The sequence below is a fragment of the Canis aureus genome, chromosome 25 (genome assembly GCF_053574225.1).
Source record: "Canis aureus isolate CA01 chromosome 25, VMU_Caureus_v.1.0, whole genome shotgun sequence".
In the NCBI taxonomy this organism is placed as follows: Eukaryota; Metazoa; Chordata; class Mammalia; order Carnivora; family Canidae; genus Canis; species Canis aureus.
This window is the reverse complement of record NC_135635.1, coordinates 18,918,428-18,936,198: the sequence shown is the minus strand read 5'-3', so window position 1 is coordinate 18,936,198 and position 17,771 is coordinate 18,918,428. Positions and strand designations below refer to the sequence as shown.

Sequence of the window (17,771 nt, the reverse complement as noted above, 5' to 3'; positions counted from 1 at the left end):
TATATTACCACATAAATGGCAGAACTTGGATTGAATTCTAGGATCTTTTTAGCTCATTAAGTAATCTCCCTTAAATCACTGAATGTAAATGTAGTGACCTTAGCTATATTCAATGCTTAATCAATACAATTTTGGAGGTTTGGAATTAAATCTTACAGAAAAAATTCTTTAAATGTCAAAATATGGGAATGTGTGTATATATTTCTTGCTCCTGCTAAGTAAAACCATCTTAATTTCAGTAATACTTTTAGAAATTAGACAAAAAAAAAAAGAATGAATCTTAACCTGTTGTTGAAAAGATTCCTCCAACAATACCACAGAGTCTTACAAAAAACTGCCAGAAAGGCATATGCTCCTCAGTAACTGTTACCATAAGAGAACTGAGATCATATTTCATAAATATCCCAGAGACTCCATGGCTGCCTGCAGCATGGTTAATGACACGTTCCTAAAAGGAAGAAGAGAGACAGGAGAAGGAGAAAAATGGGATTCACATCATCTGGTTACTTGTACAATCAATATGAAGCCCTACAGTCCAGCTGTACAAGAGGAGTATCTAAATCTCTTTACGAACTGCCTTACTAGACTAAGCTCTTCAGAGACAATCAAATTATTCTGTATTCTTTGTCTGATGAGATTCTAAGGAAATCAAAAGAGCAGAGTCATTCTTTCCTATTTTCTCAAAAAGGTCACTTTACATACAAGTGTTCTACAGAGCTCAAGAGCTTACAACTATATGGCATCTTCACTGACCAAATCCATAAAAACTAAGTTCATATTTTAATATACTTTCTGTAACAATTCTTTGCTAAGAATTTACAAAATAATTATATTTATTTCCTGTCATTTAAATTCTCAAACTTAGAAACAATTTCACTTTCTGTTATTCATTTTATTTAAACTATATGAAATATGATACAAGAAGAAAAGAGAAAGGACTCATTTGAAAGTTATCAAATTTGGGCAGCCCAGGTGGCTCAGAGGTTTAGCGCCGCCTTCAGCCCAGGGCCTGATCCTGGATACCAGGGATCGAGTCCCACGTCAGGTTCCCTGCATGGAACCTGCTTCTCCCTCTGCCTGTGTCTCTGCCTCTCTTTCTCTGTTTCTCATGAATAAATAAATATAAAATATTAAAAAAAGAAGTTATCAAATTTAAGCTATTGGTTTAGTTTTTAAAGGAAGTTTTCTCTTAAAATGAATGCAGCTAAAATCATAAACCTACCATAATGTGTAGACTGCATAAGAAAATACTCTATTTCATTCCATCCTGTTTACACTTCAAAAGTCAACTTTGCAAACCATCTAATAAATTTATTTTATAGCTTGAAAAATATGCTACCACAGTGCTTTGCTGACTTTTGTCTTAACAGTCCCTTACCTATTTTTATTAAGCTATAAACTGCAAGCTGTAGCTATACAAATAACAAGGGAAATTTTTTTTTTTTTTACAACTATTTTAGTTACCCTATCAGCACAAACATACTACGCAAAGGTCAAATGCTCTAAGATTAGATATATTTTTAATATAATTTTGTTGTTTGAAATACATCCTGGAGATGATTTCATTATCAGTATATAGATACCTTTCTCTCTTTTATTGAAAGTTGTATGTTCCTCCATTGTATGCATGTACCATTTGAGTTGTTTATAATCTTCTAGTATTACAAATAACAGTGAATTCAGTGAATGGAGTGAATAGCCTCATACATATCACTTTTGTATTTTTTCCACTATATCCTCAGATTCAGTTTCTAGAAGTGAGATTGCTGGGTCAAAGAGTAAATGCATATGTCATTTTGCAGATACTGTTAAACTCTCTTCCATAGAGACCATGTTGTTTTGCATTCCCATAGTAATGTATTATGTGCATATTTTCCCCAAAGCTTTGCCACTATAGAGACTGCCTGAAGTTCAGGTGTTGTCAATCTTAGTGAAAAATGTTATCATTCCATCCCTAAAGAAATGCTGAAAAACACAATATATACTTGCATATTTTTTACCTAGTTTTTCTCTTTCTGTATACACACACACACACACACACACACACACACACACATATACACACAAACCCTTGTGGGGGGGGGGGACCCTTGATTTTTCACCCTGAATCATTTGAAAGTCACTCCTAAAAACTTCAGTATTTAATTTCCTGAGGATAAAGGAAATTCTACAATTATTGAGGACACAGTCATCATAAATTGTAAGGCTATCAAAAGAAAACTCCACATGGAGGAAGTAAATTTTTAAAAGCACTTATATTTTACCTTGGGATTCTTCTGGATATTCATATTTGAATATTCACCATTCTTAAATAATAAGAAGAAAACATGAACCCAGAATAAATGAGAAATGTGTTAAACTGTTCAATTTTAAAGCTCTGTTCCTCATATTTTTAAGGCCACTCCACTCTGAGATTGCAGAATGTTTGTCTCTTAATTAGATGAATAAAAAGCACTAATTTAGGAAGGCAAATCCTCTAGGTCTGCTCTCTGAGCCACTAGAACCATGTACGCCCCAGGGTAGGTACATTAATTAAAAAATAAATAACACAGAAATCAGAGTGTCCACTGGCAGGTAAGAATTAATTATACCAATACAATAGGAAACATTACAAAATAAGGATATTAAAAATAAAAGCATTAATACCATAATAGTTTAATAATACTTTGTTTAAATTGAATAGAAGACATTCCAGATTTTTAAAATCTTTTCTTGCTCTAAAGCATACTAATATCCATTTCTAATATTTACTTCATTGGCTTGAAATAAAATGTTAATGCATTTCAAAGCTTTCACAAATTGTAAATGGGGGAGGGCACCAACTCTAACCTTATTTTGTAGCAGAATTATAAAATGCTAAAAAACAAACAAAAAAAAACCAAAACTTTTTACCTGTGGGATTCAACTTACCCTTTCTGTCACAGAAAACTGATGGGTGTCTGCTGAAATTTTATATGTATGTAGTTTTGTTGGCACAACTGTAATAAAATACTGGAACATCTGGTTGTCTAGAATAAAAACAAAATGTGTTTTTTTTCCAATCAATCCAATAGTAACAAATACTACTGCCAAATACGCCCTCCTCCTATTAAATGCACTTAACTTGAAATTTAATGCTACTTATTACTTAGTGTTTAAGAATAACAACAACAATTAAAAGAATCAATGAAAGCAGTATATTCATACGTGGTAAATAAGCTCTCAATAAACATAAAATATTTACATATACACATCTATTAGAAGATGTTTAAAAAATGAACTAGTCATTAGGTATCCTTTATAACATTATCATCCTTTTATCAAATGTGAAAAAATAACATTTCTTTATAGTACAGAAACTAGTAAGAATAAAATTATAATCACAAGACATATTTTCATTTTCTAGTAATATCTTAAGAATTATAAAATTGAATTAGTCAGCCTTTGGATATATACAAGGAATTGATACGACAGGAGGAGATAATGAACAAACCTACTCACTGTCGTTCTGAGATTACTGCATAGTCAAAAAGATCCTATTTATAGTATTTAGGCATTTTTAGGTTTAATACAGTCATAAATACCAGTATATTACTAATCATTAATTAATTAACCTTAAACAGGTAACTGTTCACGTTATACAAAACGTGTTCATTGTCAAGGTCTATATTCTAGAAAATTTAGAATTAGATCTATCTGTAGTTTCAATCAGGTAAATAATAGGGCCTCATTACATCTGACATGAAAACAGATGTACTACATACAGCATAACTGTCTACAGAAACTGTGTACAGGAATAAAATACACCAATTTTAAATGTATGGTCTGATAAATTTTGACAATTGCATTTGGCCACATGGTTACTTACCACCAATCAAAGTATAAAACATTTTTACCACCTCAAAAAGTTCCTCCATACCCCTTTGCAGTCAATCCCCTTCTTCAATCTCTGACCCTAGGCCAACCACTAATCTACCCTCTATCACCACAGATTAGTTTTGCCTATCCTAGAACTTTATATAAATAGTAGACAGTATGTATTTTTGTGTGTCTATCTTCTTTTGCTCAACTTTAATGAATTTTTATTTCCATCAGTTCAATTTCTCTGTCTCTTAGTGTGACTCAGAACAGGGGAGGTAAGGGTAAACGAGATAGGAGGGAAAGTTAAGAGTAACGGCATCTTCGAACACTAACATTAAACAAGTTTCTAATAAAATAAAACCTGTTTCAACTTCACCACTTATTTCACCCACCACTTGTACCAATATAACTTTCAAAAACATAAACAGTATTTGACTAGTTCTTCTATATAATAGCCTAAATATTATCACAGATAATACTAGAGTAGAAAGTATCCACTTTGTCCACCACCGATAGATGACTTTTAATTGTAGATAGATGGTCTTCAGTTTCATCCTTTGAGTCATTCTTTGATACAAGGCGAATTGCTCTATCTATGCCTAGTTTTGAGGTGTTTTACAAATAAACTCTATTGTGTTATAAACAGAGGGAGTGAGCTGGAAGTGCTAGGAGAAAAAAGGCGTTTAAATCTTCAGTATTAATGACAAAAAGATGAAATTAAGAGCAGTGAGGCAATAATAATCTCTGCTGTATACATGGGTGGGATAATCACTTGGGAGAAACATGATGGATAAGGGAATCTCACCACATGTGAGGAGTGAAGTATAATGAATAATAACCAAAGAGTCAAAGAAATATGACCAGAAAAACTGGAAAGCATTTAAGCTGTGGTCAGAGAACTACTAAAGACCTATTTGTCAATGTTAATTCAAGAAAAGTCTATAAACTTGTTAAATAATTTAATGGCCAGGTTGGGGAAAGCGGGGAGGGGGCAGCAGACGATGTTGAATGAAATTTTGTTGCAAGCCACAAATTGTTCCAAAGGAGTGGGTCTATCGAAATTGGTAGTACAGCATTCAAGATATAAGTACTATGGGGCAGCCCGGGTGACTCAGCGGTTTAGCGCCGCCTTCAGCCCAGGGCCCTGCTCCTCCCTCTGCCTGTGTCTCTGCCTCGCTCTGTGTCTCTCATGAATAAATAAATAAATAAATAATAAAATCTTTAAAAAAAAAAGATATAAGTACTACGTAATCCCCTCAAAACTTCTGGGGCAACATAAAGGAGGGAGTGGTTACCTGACACAACAGATCTGTAATGCTGATTTTCCTTTTTTTAAAAAAAGAAGCCCAATAAGATATATATTAGTAAGGAGAAGAGTACACCTACTTTAAAGCTTTGAATAACCTACTGACACTCATCTAGTGACATTTTATAACATAACTCTAAATATCTCTTAGTCTTTATGAATTTAGGGACAAGTAAATTCAAAAAGAGCCTTTTGAAAATTAATGTGTTTATATTTAGAACTGTTTCTATACAAAAATTTGAAGTAATTTTAGCATCCTGAAACAAAGTATTAACCAACATGTTTTCAATGATTGCCTCATATGTATTTCTGTATACAATGAACGTACACATAAAGATGAGATTATGTACTGAATAAAGCTTATGATTCTCTCAGAATGCTTCTACTAACACATTTCCAAATGTAGAATATTCAGGTTTCTCTAAGTGAAGCAATTCTGTACAAACATAAAATACTTAGGAATGTAACTCAGGGGACACCTGGGTGGTTCAGTGGTTGAGTGTCTGCCTTTGGCTCAGGGTGTGATCCCAGGGTTCCAGGATCGAGTCCTGCATGGGGCTCCCTGTAGGGAGCCTGCTTCTCCCTCTGCCTATATGTCTCTGCCTCTCTCTCTAAGTATCTTTCATGAATAAATAAATAAAATCATTAAAAAAAAAAAAAGGAATGTAACTCAGTATTCTAAGTAAAACATCTTTGATGTATCTGATTATAAGCTATGCTAAAAGAGTAAAAATACGGAAAAGAATATTAATAAATTATTTTAATTAATAAAAAATGAAATCCTTAATTAGTTTTGCAAAAGCTAGAATTCCTAGTAGCACAGGAAGCTTTACATGTCCTTAAAAGGTCTTATAGGGGGAACATGTCATACAGTAGGACTATTTTAGTAAAGGGAAAAGCAATCAAAAACCTTCAAGAAACACAAGATAGATTACTTGTTATAAAATTAAGAAAATAATCCATCCATATTTGGATAAACCAAAATTTTAAATGGAATAGAAGGTTAAAACAGTAATAGAAGCTATCTATGCTATAATGTACTACTTCTGACTATGTTAATAACCAAGCTATTCTAGAATAACTCTAGATTTCTGATGTCTGTAAAATTCCCCAAAGATGATTCTAAAATGGTAAATATAAAAATAAAATAAAATAAAATGGTAAATATGCATTTTAGAACTTTAAATCTATACAAAGAAAAAAATACTTATAATGTTGAAACTTTCTTTAGTGCATATGAGAAAGCAGTTCAGCCCGATTAACACATTAACCTTTCATATATTTCGAGAGCTTTCAAACTCTATTTTTTTCTGCTTAATTTTTTTATGTCTTTTTTCTCCTGCTTACTTCTAACTCTATAATTTCTTTTGTTCTTATGGCTCATTTTGTAATACATAAATTTTATCCACTAGTAGGAAATTCTCTCTATATATACATTTCCACATAAAATTATCAACCAGTTAATCTACTTAAATATTTACCTCTTTATTTGTCACAAGAGGGTTATTAAAAATGTGTTAATATTAAAGTTATAAAAGCAATTGCCTGCATGCAAATTCCAACAGTAATTATTAAATACTTACGATCTACAGCAATTTTTTCAGTTCCATCCAAAGGATTAATAATTCCTGGAACAACCTCTCCAAAAGACAAATGATCTATTCTGTGAGAAAAGTTGTAAGCTAAGAGGAATAAAATAAAACAAATTAAGTATAGAAATTAAATTATTCAAAACTATATGTTACATACTGGTTCACATTCTTACCCAATCTCAAATGAAAATATCTCAAAATCTATAGGTATAATATAGTACTTAAAACTTCTTTATTTTGAGGGATCCCTGGATGGCGCAGCGGTTTGGCGCCTGCCTTTGGCCCAGGGCGTGATCCTGGAGACCCGGGATCGAATCCCACGTCGGGCTCCCGGTGCATGGAGCCTGCTTCTCCCTCTGCCTGTGTCTCTGCCTCTCTCTCTCTCTCTCTCTCTCTCTGTGACTATCATAAATAAATAAATAAATACCTTAAAAATTAAAAAAAAAAAACCTTTATTTTGAGAAAATGCATATAAATATGTGGAATTAAATGTATAACAGTAAGTACATTCTAATAAAATGTTATATCTCAAATTTCATAACGTACAAATTAACCTCTATAAAATAGTACATCTAATCCTGATAACCAGTAATAATAATAATAATAATAATAATAATAATAATAATAATAATGGCTTTCCTTGACAAATCATTATATAGTAACAGGATTGTTAGAACTGGAATGATGTCTATGTAGTCAAATAGTGAAACCCATTGATCAATATATTTTTAATAATTACCATTGCTAAATGTGACAAACTCACGTTTTATGGAATTCATTACTTTTTGTTGTTCTCTAAAGAAGACCTTTTTTTGTTTGTTTTTTTAAAGATGTTATTATTTATTTGAGAGAGAGAGAGCACAGGCAGGGGGCTGAATCCCAGGACCCTGGGATCATGACCTGAACGAAGGCAGTTGCTTGACTGAGCCATCCAGGTGCCCTCCAAAAAGGACTTTAAAAACCAAGTTTTATGACAATCATTACACTAAACTAACTTGACTAATTTTTATATATGCATGTGTGCAGATGTACACTGAAATAAGCTTGAAATATATAGGCCTTTCATTAGCCATAAAAATTAGCAGAGATGTGTACAAAGTGATATAAAGCACACCAAGGCTCTGCTCCCTAACCCTAGCAACTTCTGAGCTATGAATAAATAAAGACAAGTAGTTTAAGGATAAGAGAAAATGGATTAGTCAATAAATCTATTCATTTATTTTCTCCTTTGGATATCCATTTTGCCAACAGCCCACTCTGAAAGCCCTACCTCGCATGTGCACTCAAAGCAAAATGAAACAAAACCCCACACACAACACTTTTTTCAATGACCTCTTCATGGAAAAAATTTCAGAAACTGCTTACAGTCATGGTTGACAAGTGCTGCCAAATGTGCATGACCTCGGGGATGTGGAATTGCCCTGAAAAGAGGAAAAAAATATTAAAGTAATAATACCTAAATATATATATATAACTAATTAAAACCAGAAAGGGGATCTTTCCTAAGTTACATACCTGCCTTAATGTAAAATAAAAACATATTTGTCCTATGATTTTAAGTAGGTTAAGTCTACTCATTTCAGCCCATGTAATAAACTGGGGGCTGCCAAACTGTTTCTGTGAAGTGCCAGACAGTAAGTATTTTAGGCTTTTGTGGGCCAAGATGCAAAACTGAAAATATTATGTAGGCAGTTATATAAGAAGAGAGAAAATTTTTCAAACTTCTCATAATGACATTCAAAATATAATAGTAATAACTGAGTACTTTTTTGATATAGTTCAGGTATTTTTGCTGGGAGATAACATTTCCCTTAACAAGGGAGGGTTGGTTCATGTTCCCTATTTTCAAAACTGATCACAAAAATTTATCTGTTATGAAGCTCTAGAATATTTTACATATTTTATCTTTGAAAATATTAATCCATGGGCATATCTTTTAACTGAGTATATTCATTTGCTTGGATAGAACTGTATGAGGTTCCTCTCATGGTATTTCCTTTGGTGTATGGTTACATAACACAGATTGGTCACTTGCTAGCTAGCTAGCTACTTATTTATTTATTTATTTATTTATTTATTTATTTATTCATTCATTCATTCCTTCATTCATTCATTCATTTGCAATCTAAAGTAGAATTTCCTCAAGTGAATAGTTAAAATGGATTTCAAAATGTGGAAATTTCCTTTGCACCTGCATCAAGGTCTGAAAACCCTTCAGGAAGTATAGTTTGAGGTTGGAAAATATATACAAGTATAAGAATGCAGATATTGCTTCTCGTCTTACTTTTGACTGTGCAGCCTATCCAAGCATGGAAAGCAAGAAATAACACTTAAAATCATTAGACATTACTTACCACTGAAATAACTCTACCATAATGTTAAGTTTCATATAGAAATACTGTTTTTGTCTTATAACTTTAGGCTAAATTCATGAAGAAACATTATCCAGTCTGCACCAAACTTAACTTCCAAACCTGTTCAGTGTTCGATAAAAATGACAGTAGTTTCCTTATTCAGAAAAATTTCAATCTCAGCCCTAAGCTTAAAAGAAAATCACAAAAAACTAGACAACTGCCAAGTTGTCAAGGTGCTGTGTAGTAGGGCAAGTTAATATATTCAGCCTTTTTTTCTTACAAAAGTTCATGGAAATGACAATATTAAGTCCGTGAGAGCAAATGAAGTTCACCATCACTACCAGTTCAATACATGATAGATTCAAATATGTTCTGTGAAGTACTGCTGATATAACGCATAACCACAGGTTTTAAACACCTTACATTTTCACAAGCCTTGAGAATTTACCCACACAAGCCTTTTTCTGCTTCATACATATTTACCACCAGCAACACACCAATGTTCTCTCAATTTCTTTAAAAATATTTTTATCTATAGTTATTCCACGCAGGCTATTTAATCAAATCAAACTCACACTCCTCAAAAAAACAACAAGCAATATTGGTAACTTCCATTCACTCAGCAAGAGCTAAGGAAACCCACTCAGTTATCACCTGCCTTGCTTTTGAATTGAATGTTGGACACTGCTCTCACTATCCTCAGCTGCTAGGGCACTTTTCTCACCAAAAAGCTAATTCTCCAAAGCAAATTTATTTTTCCGAGATGCATTTCTCTGATTGGTGCAAAGACAATCTCATCAAGCTGCCGGTAAGTGGCTTTCGTTTCTTAGCTAAACAATGAGTCATGCGTCTATCAACTTTGGTCACAGTCTCAGTTTCATTTTTTATTTTTATGAAGAAATTCTGCTTGTGCTTGGATATTCCCTTTTAAATTTTTTAATCTTCCTGAGAGTTAGTAATGTTGTGAGGAGTGTTTAGTCTGGTTATATTTACATATCCTATATCCTTTTAGCACAGCTATGGTGTCACTGCATAATAAACATGATGTTTGGAAGTCAAATTTGACAAAATAATCCACACTCCACTGTGCCTTAAAAGTACATTTGAAACCCTTATTTCTTTTTCTTTTCTGACAGAGTAATACAATAAAGAAATAAAATGTTGTGGTACACCAATTCACAAGGAATCTGTAACACTGTGGAGTTTTAACTGTTATAATTTGTTGTAATTTGTAGTGCACCAAGTAGCAGTACAAAGTGATGAGTCATATACAGTCTGCCACAGTTACTCAATCCTGGTATTGTAGTGTACAAGTAGCCAGATGCAAACAAACAAACATGACTGTGTTCCAGTAAAACTTTATTTTTGGACACTGAAACCTGAATGTCATGTATTTTTCATGTGTTATGATATATTGTTCCACGTAATTTTCAGTAAAGGAAAGACTGTTTTGAAGGAGAATTGCTAGAAGGAGGCATTTTGGGTTGTCACAATTATTGGGGAGGAGTCACTATCCACCCGTAGTGAACAGCAGCTAGGGAAGCAAGGCATCCTGCAAACACAGTGACAGTTTCACACTCAAAAATATTGTCCAACATCTTGCATGACTTCCAAACACTCTAAGTGGCATTCATGTAGGTGAAAAACCTATGAATAATCATCTGAGTCTAGAATTTAGTTACACAAAAGACTTTGTTGTAGTTTTAATATATATTCAATTTCCTAGGAAATGGAGGGAATAGTATACTTTTTTTGTTTGCAGTATTACAGAGTTGTTCAGCATCAATAGAAATACCATTCATGATATTTGAATGGCCAATACAGGTTTCATTTTGCATATGCGACTGATGTATATCTGATGATTCTACATGCAGCAGCAGGCATCTGGCTACTCCATTACCTTACCTAAGGTACTCATGCTCAAACATCTGAATATTGAAATACATATTATGTAACAAATCATGTTCTTTTTATTTCTCCTTTATGTTACAGCTGAGAATGATACTGTATCTTAGAGGTGACATGAGATCTTCAAAAAAATAAATATTGAACTTGGTAAACATAATACCAAACTTAGGAGTGGGTTTATAAGATATCCCAGAGATGATGAGGACAAGATATGAACCAAATACTTTTCCATCTGGCTTCTCTTATTCATGGCATGAGTTATCACATGGAGAAAGAAGTGAAACTGGGAATTAAGGCCATAGTATAGAGGTTTATAACATAATAGTCAAAGTTCCTTCTTTCAGTTAGTTTGGGAGTAGGATATCATTTACATCCACAGGTATAATAAAATCTTCTAAACTTCTTTGAGCCAACTATTATCTATTGTCTGCATGATACCAAGAAATTCTAAGGTTCCCAGCCATAGAATCAATCCTGGCAACAGTAAGAAAACAACAAAACATGAATGGGACAACAAAGACAAATGTTTGATCTGATCGCTGTAAACACTGAAATAATTTTACATAAAAGACTTACGCTATTTATCTCTATATTTAACAACAACAACAACAAAAATTCCAGCAATGATTATTTCCTTCTTCGTGGCCTTTCCCTCAGTCTGGATGCCCTTTGACCTTTATATATAAAATTCCTAATCATTCACTAGTATTCAAAGGTTCTCCTCAATAAAGCCTCTGCTAATGTGCCAGGTAAATCAGATACCCTGTTATACAGTTTTTTATTGGCTGTACTTCTGCTATACAGCTTCAATACAACTATAATTAAATAATTATTAGTGTAATTTTACTGTTCAAAGTTTGGATTCTCTCACAGAATGTCAGCAACATAAAGGCAAAAACCCTCTTTTCTTCATGGTTTCATCTTAGTATCTGGTATGCCCATAGCAAGCTCTCAAAAAATGTCTTTTACAATGAAGAATTGTTTAGCTCTGCAACTCCAGATGGATGGAGAGGGAAGGGAAGGAGGGAGGCGGGGAGAAAGGAAGAGAGTCAGAGAATCATTTACTTACTCAGAAATTTACCAAGTGTTCATATCACATGACAGTTTCTCTGCTGAGTGCTGCTCATGAAGGTAGGTGGTCTTATATTTTTCCCTAACTTTTACCTACTTTATCTCAGGCACTACAAATTTCTAACTACATCAAAATACCTCAAATTAATCAAGGATTACATTTTGATGATGATTATCAAAAGGAAAAACAAAACAAAAACCTGATAGCATCTGCAACAAGAACAAATTAATGAAATGTCTAGGTAAGAGCTGCCTGGCTACTAAAACTTAGCAAATTAGGTTTTGATTTCTATCAACCTGCAGCTCATTTACTTTAATGTATAAATTGTGTCATAACTGTTTACTTTTGTTTTGAAGTAGTTGTTAAAGTTAGCAGTCTTCTCTATCCTGAGATCAAAGCCCAGCACACAAGTCTCAAAATATCAAAAACACAGATACACATTTTAAGCAGCCCTGTAGTAGTTACATATTATTTGATTAGCAAAGAATTTACTCTTAAACCAAGCTGCCAACTTGTCTAAAGTATTTTCAGTAAGTGAAAAGAACATACTTGCCCACAGTTATGTGAAAATTCCCCGCGACTTTATTGACATAGAGATGACCACGAATTCTGCAAGCATCTGGAGGCTGTGATGAATCATCTTCCCTGTTACATGAGAGGAAGAATTACTTACAATACACTTAATATAGTCACCATTCTGTGATAGGAAAATTTGTAGAGGGAAAACAACATCCCTAAAAATTGATTTTTAGGTAATGTTCTAAATGTCAAAAGTAGTACAGAAGTTTTTTCAAGTCTACACATTTATAAAAGCTCATACACCTACAAAATGGGAAAATATTATATAATTATATATATATGTATATACACAGACATATATCATATTTACACAAATCTAAAATTCCATGGTTCTTCCTATCAGGATTAAGGCCATTTAGAGGAAAGCTTAAAAGAATTAGTCCAATAAAAACAAAGTTTTGTAATCTGTCTGACACTTTAGGGGACAGAGAAAGACAAGTAAGAATGAGGGAAGGACATGTCATCTAAGTTCAGACAATGACACTTTCATCCTAAGCAAATGTAAAACCTCTCTATAGTTTTAAATTTAAACAATCATTTTCATGATTATAGCATTTCTAAATATCACCTATTCTAACCTATAGAAGAGAAAAAAGTGAAATAAGAACACAAAATTCCTGGGATGCTGGGTAGCTCAGTGGTTGAGTGTCTGCCTTCAGCACGGGGTGTGATCCTGCCATCTTGGGATCGAGTCCCACATTGGGCTCCCCACAGGGAGCCTGCTTCTACCTCTGTCTATATCTCTGCCTCTCTCTCAGTCTCTCAGGAATAAATAAAATCTTGAAAAAAACAAAACAAAAATCAGAATTCTAAAAAAAAAACCATAAAATTCCTAACAAATATTTATACATCCTTATAAAATAATGCTAAATGCAATTAATTTGTTCTTAAAATCTAATATAATTTTATATGGAAGTATAACATACACACATTAAGAGAAAAATGAAATGAAAATGAAGTATTATTTGTGATACTCCTGATCAATATCACAGGCTATAAATTTAATAGTAAAAAGAAATCTTCTTAATATGGAATGATTACATTTTCTCTAAGAAATATGAGATTCAGAGAACTAAACCAATACTAAAATTATGTCATAATAAATTCATAATAAATAGCTGTATATTTAAAAATTACATCTCACCTTGGTGGAAGTGCTGTTGATGCACTTTTAAAAGCACTTTTAAATATCACGTCTTGAAGTGAATGTTCTTCCTGCAGTCTACTCTGAATCAGCTGCAGCATCCTAAATACAACATAAATAAGCAATAGTTTGAAATACAGTAAGGTAACAAGAAAGCCAACACTTTTTACAAAGTGTTAGCTGACGTATTATTATAGGACTTTATTCTAAAACAAAGTATCAAGTTTTCTTTGGTCATTTCCTTAAAAGAAGAAAAAATGGTAGGGTGGTTGAAGGATTAATAGTTGAGGTCCATTAGCATGTCTAACTTCACTGATAATGGCTATGCAGTCAGGGTCATTAAGAAGGAGCTTCTGGGATCCCTGGGTGGCGCAACGGTTTGGTGCCTGCCTTTGGCCCAGGGCGCGATCCTGGAGACCCGGGATCGAATCCCACGTTGGGCTCCTGGTGCATGGAGCCTGCTCCTCCCTCTGCCTATGTCTCTGCCTCTCTCTCTCTCTCTCTCTCTCTCTCTCTCTGTGACTATCATAAATAAATAAAAATTAAAAAAATATATATATATAAAAAAAAAGAAGGAGCTTCTGTTCACCTGAGTATCTAAACCCATCTTTCATGCATGCATGCATGCAGCTATTACAAAATTCTTACTTTTTATCAGGTATTGAATAAAGTATTACAGATACAAAAAGTAAGACAAGTACAACAGATTTGGTGGATTTAAGTGGGAGATTACTTGGGTATAAACCCCTTCCACAAGCATCTAATCCTCATTACAAAATAGGCCATAGTGCCATTTAATATTACCTGGTGTCTCCTTTTCCAAAGAAATCTAAACGTTAGTCTATATGACAAGACCATTCTGAACAAAATATTATACTCTACCTATACTTTTTAAAAAGAATATAAGCATCTTCAGATTTACACGGTCTCATCTTCAGATTTACATGTCTAAAGGCTTAAAATCTTTGGACCTAATGCTAAGAGGAATTGTAAGTTTCTATTTGTGTGTGTCCTGTATTTCCAGAGTCTAGTTTTAGAGCTAGGCAGTGGTAAAAGAGGTTGATGGCAGCAAACCGTGTGTGTGTGCGCGCGTGCACACATATAACTTCTGTCTCAAATATACCAATATCTAAGCTTATATGTAAAAAAACTCAACTATGATGGAAAACAGCCATCATTTTAATAGTATAAACACAATCTCTGCTCCCACGTATTACTAGTCTGGAACACTGAATAAAATTCCAGATGAAAAAAGGCTTCTCATTTTAATATTTTTGGATTGAAGTAATGTATTTCATCTCTGAATGGCTTTCTACTAAAAGCTCTAGAAGCCCAGAAATACTTAATATTCCGTTCTTTTGTTCAACTACATTTATTTTAAACTTAATTTAAAACTCTCCCCAGATGGAGAAAGTGGAAATTAAAAGAGAAAGGCCTGTGAAATGTACTTAGGGACTAGGAAGAAAAAAAAAAAATGGGTAAAAAAAAATTTTTGCAATAATCTTAAATTAGGTAAAGCCTTCATAAGTACCAATACATAGACTGGAAATTATTTAAAATTATAAAGGAAATAAACAACAACAAAGCAAAATGGGCATATGGCATAAATGAGCAGTTTCACACAAAAAGGAATACAAATGGGGAAAAAAAATCCACAAAGATATTCAAGTGATTCATAAAGAAATGCTAATTAAACTGGTATAATACCATTTTCATCCACAGAATTGGCAACAATAAAAACAGTATACCCACTGTTGGTGAGATTGTATATAAATAAGTACTCTCACATAGTTTTGGACCACAAATGAAGATACTTTGGTATCATCTATCAAAATGTCTTTTTTCCCAGTTTTATTGATATAATTGACATATCACGCTAAGTTTTAGTGTACAACTTATGATTTGACATATGTATATATTGCAAAATGATGACTACAATAAGTATCACCTCACATAGTTAGAATTTTTTGTGATAGAATTTATCAAAATGTTAAATATCCCCTGAAAGAGAAGTTTCATTTCTAGAAACTACGCACACACACACACACACATTCTGACCAGTACATAAGGAATTAAGTTCAAGAATTTTCATTGAGCATTGTTTTTAATATTAGAATCCTGCCAACAATCTAAATGCCCACTAATAAGGATCTAATTTAATAAACTAAAGTTTATCCATAAAAAGAATACTATACGTAGTGAAATGGGAAGATGTCCAAAATATCAGGTTAGGTGGAGAAAAAGCAAATTCTAGAACAAATGTATGGAATGATCCTATTTGTATTCAGAAAAAAAGTAACATAAGCAAATATGCAAACATACGGAAAATTATAAATGATCAGAGTTTCTAGAAGGTGACACAAGAAATTTAACTGGTTGCTACTGCTAGTCAGAGGCTTTCACTTTTAATTTATATCCTTTACTTCATATCTTTTCTATTCAAATTGAATTTTAATGATCATATATTGCTTTATGAATTTTTAAATAGTTAATAAAATTTTAAATGAAAATTAAAATGTATTTGTGATTCAAAGTGCATTAGAGAAAAGATTATACATGACTTTCCTAAGATCTGATAAAAATGTTTAAAATTATAAAGATTAAATACTATATTCTGCTAATATTTCATCCCAAAAACTGCCTTGAGAAATATTCATCTATGAACAATTCACAATAGATAAAGCAGGAGAACATGATCTAGATTTCTATGGAGCACAATACTTTGTTAGCTTATTACCTTTGCCACTCTTTCTGCTGTGGTGAAAGATCAAATATTGCCTGAAATAAAGGAAAAAACATAATCACTAGCACTGTCAATTTCTCTTGGCTTGTATATCATAATTTAAAATTCTTTCTTCTGAGCAAGAAACAAATTTATAATGTTCATAAAAACAAATATTCATGATATACATTTAATCTTCTATAAGTAAGCTAAAAAATGTAGTATATTCTTACTCAAAGCCAATATAAAGAAGTTCTACTAATCACAAATATTTTTGTATTACAGTTATCCACATTTATAGGAATGACTGCAAGTTGGCAATCTGACATAAGCACAAAATGGTATGTTAGGACTTGAAATCATTTAAATGACACATGCATGAAAGATTTCAAAAAAGAAAAACATAAAGCTCAACTATAGGATCTTAGCATCCAAAGTCTTTTTTTTTTTTTTTTTTTTGCTGGGAAAAATACCATGATAAAATCAACATTTTTGGGCAGTCCCGGTGGCTCAGCGGTTTAGCGCCGCCTGCAGCCCAGGGCATGATCCTGGAGACCCGGGATCGAGTCCCACGTCAGGCTCTCTGCATGGAGCCTGCTTCTCCCTCTGCCTGTGTCTCTGCCTCTCATTCTCTGTCTCTATGAATAAATAAATAAAATCTTAAAAAAAAAAGTCATTTCTTTAAAAAAAAAATCAACATTTTTTAAAAAAGATTTATTTAAGTAATCTCTACATTGTACATGGGGCTCAAACTCATGATCCCAAGATCAAGAATCACATGCTCTTCCAAATGAGCCAGCCAGGCACCGTGAAATCAGTAATTTTTTAAACAAGTTAAGCAATGGCACAGTAATTCCCAAATGTACTAATCAATAAGGAATAGTTCAAGAAATTTAAGCACTATCTTCATCAATTTGAAGTCAGAAGAGGTAGCTTGTAGGATAAGAGGGAAATATGCAAGCTTTTCATGGTGTGTGGCAAGATCTACAATTTAAGTTTGCAATAACGAAGACTTGATTTTTATAAAGGCAATTCATAAGAAAGTATATATTGATTCTACTTTTTATTTTTATTTTTATTTATTTATTTATTTATTTATTTATTTATTTATTTATTTTTATGATAGTCACACAGAGAGAGAGAGAGAGAGAGGCAGAGACACAGGCAGAGGGAGAAGCAGGCTCCATGTACTGGGAGCCCGACATGGGATTCGATCCCGGGTCTCCAGGATTGCGCCCTGAGCCAAAGGCAGGC

At 33.0% G+C, this 17,771-nt stretch overlaps 1 protein-coding gene across 1 annotated transcript in view; it reads right to left on the bottom strand.

The window, feature by feature from the left end:
- ERGIC2 (ERGIC and golgi 2) overlaps positions 1-17,771 on the bottom strand; it is a 45,166-nt gene that overhangs the window by 9,173 nt on the left and 18,222 nt on the right. Inside the window, exons 6-12 of the mRNA XM_077870586.1 lie at positions 16,533-16,573; positions 13,796-13,897; positions 12,622-12,717; positions 8,104-8,159; positions 6,730-6,828; positions 2,911-3,008; positions 286-448 (exon numbers count right to left, since the gene is read on the bottom strand). Of these exons, the coding sequence (XP_077726712.1) occupies positions 286-448; positions 2,911-3,008; positions 6,730-6,828; positions 8,104-8,159; positions 12,622-12,717; positions 13,796-13,897; positions 16,533-16,573 (655 nt within the window). The remainder of the gene's footprint in view (positions 1-285; positions 449-2,910; positions 3,009-6,729; positions 6,829-8,103; positions 8,160-12,621; positions 12,718-13,795; positions 13,898-16,532; positions 16,574-17,771) is intronic.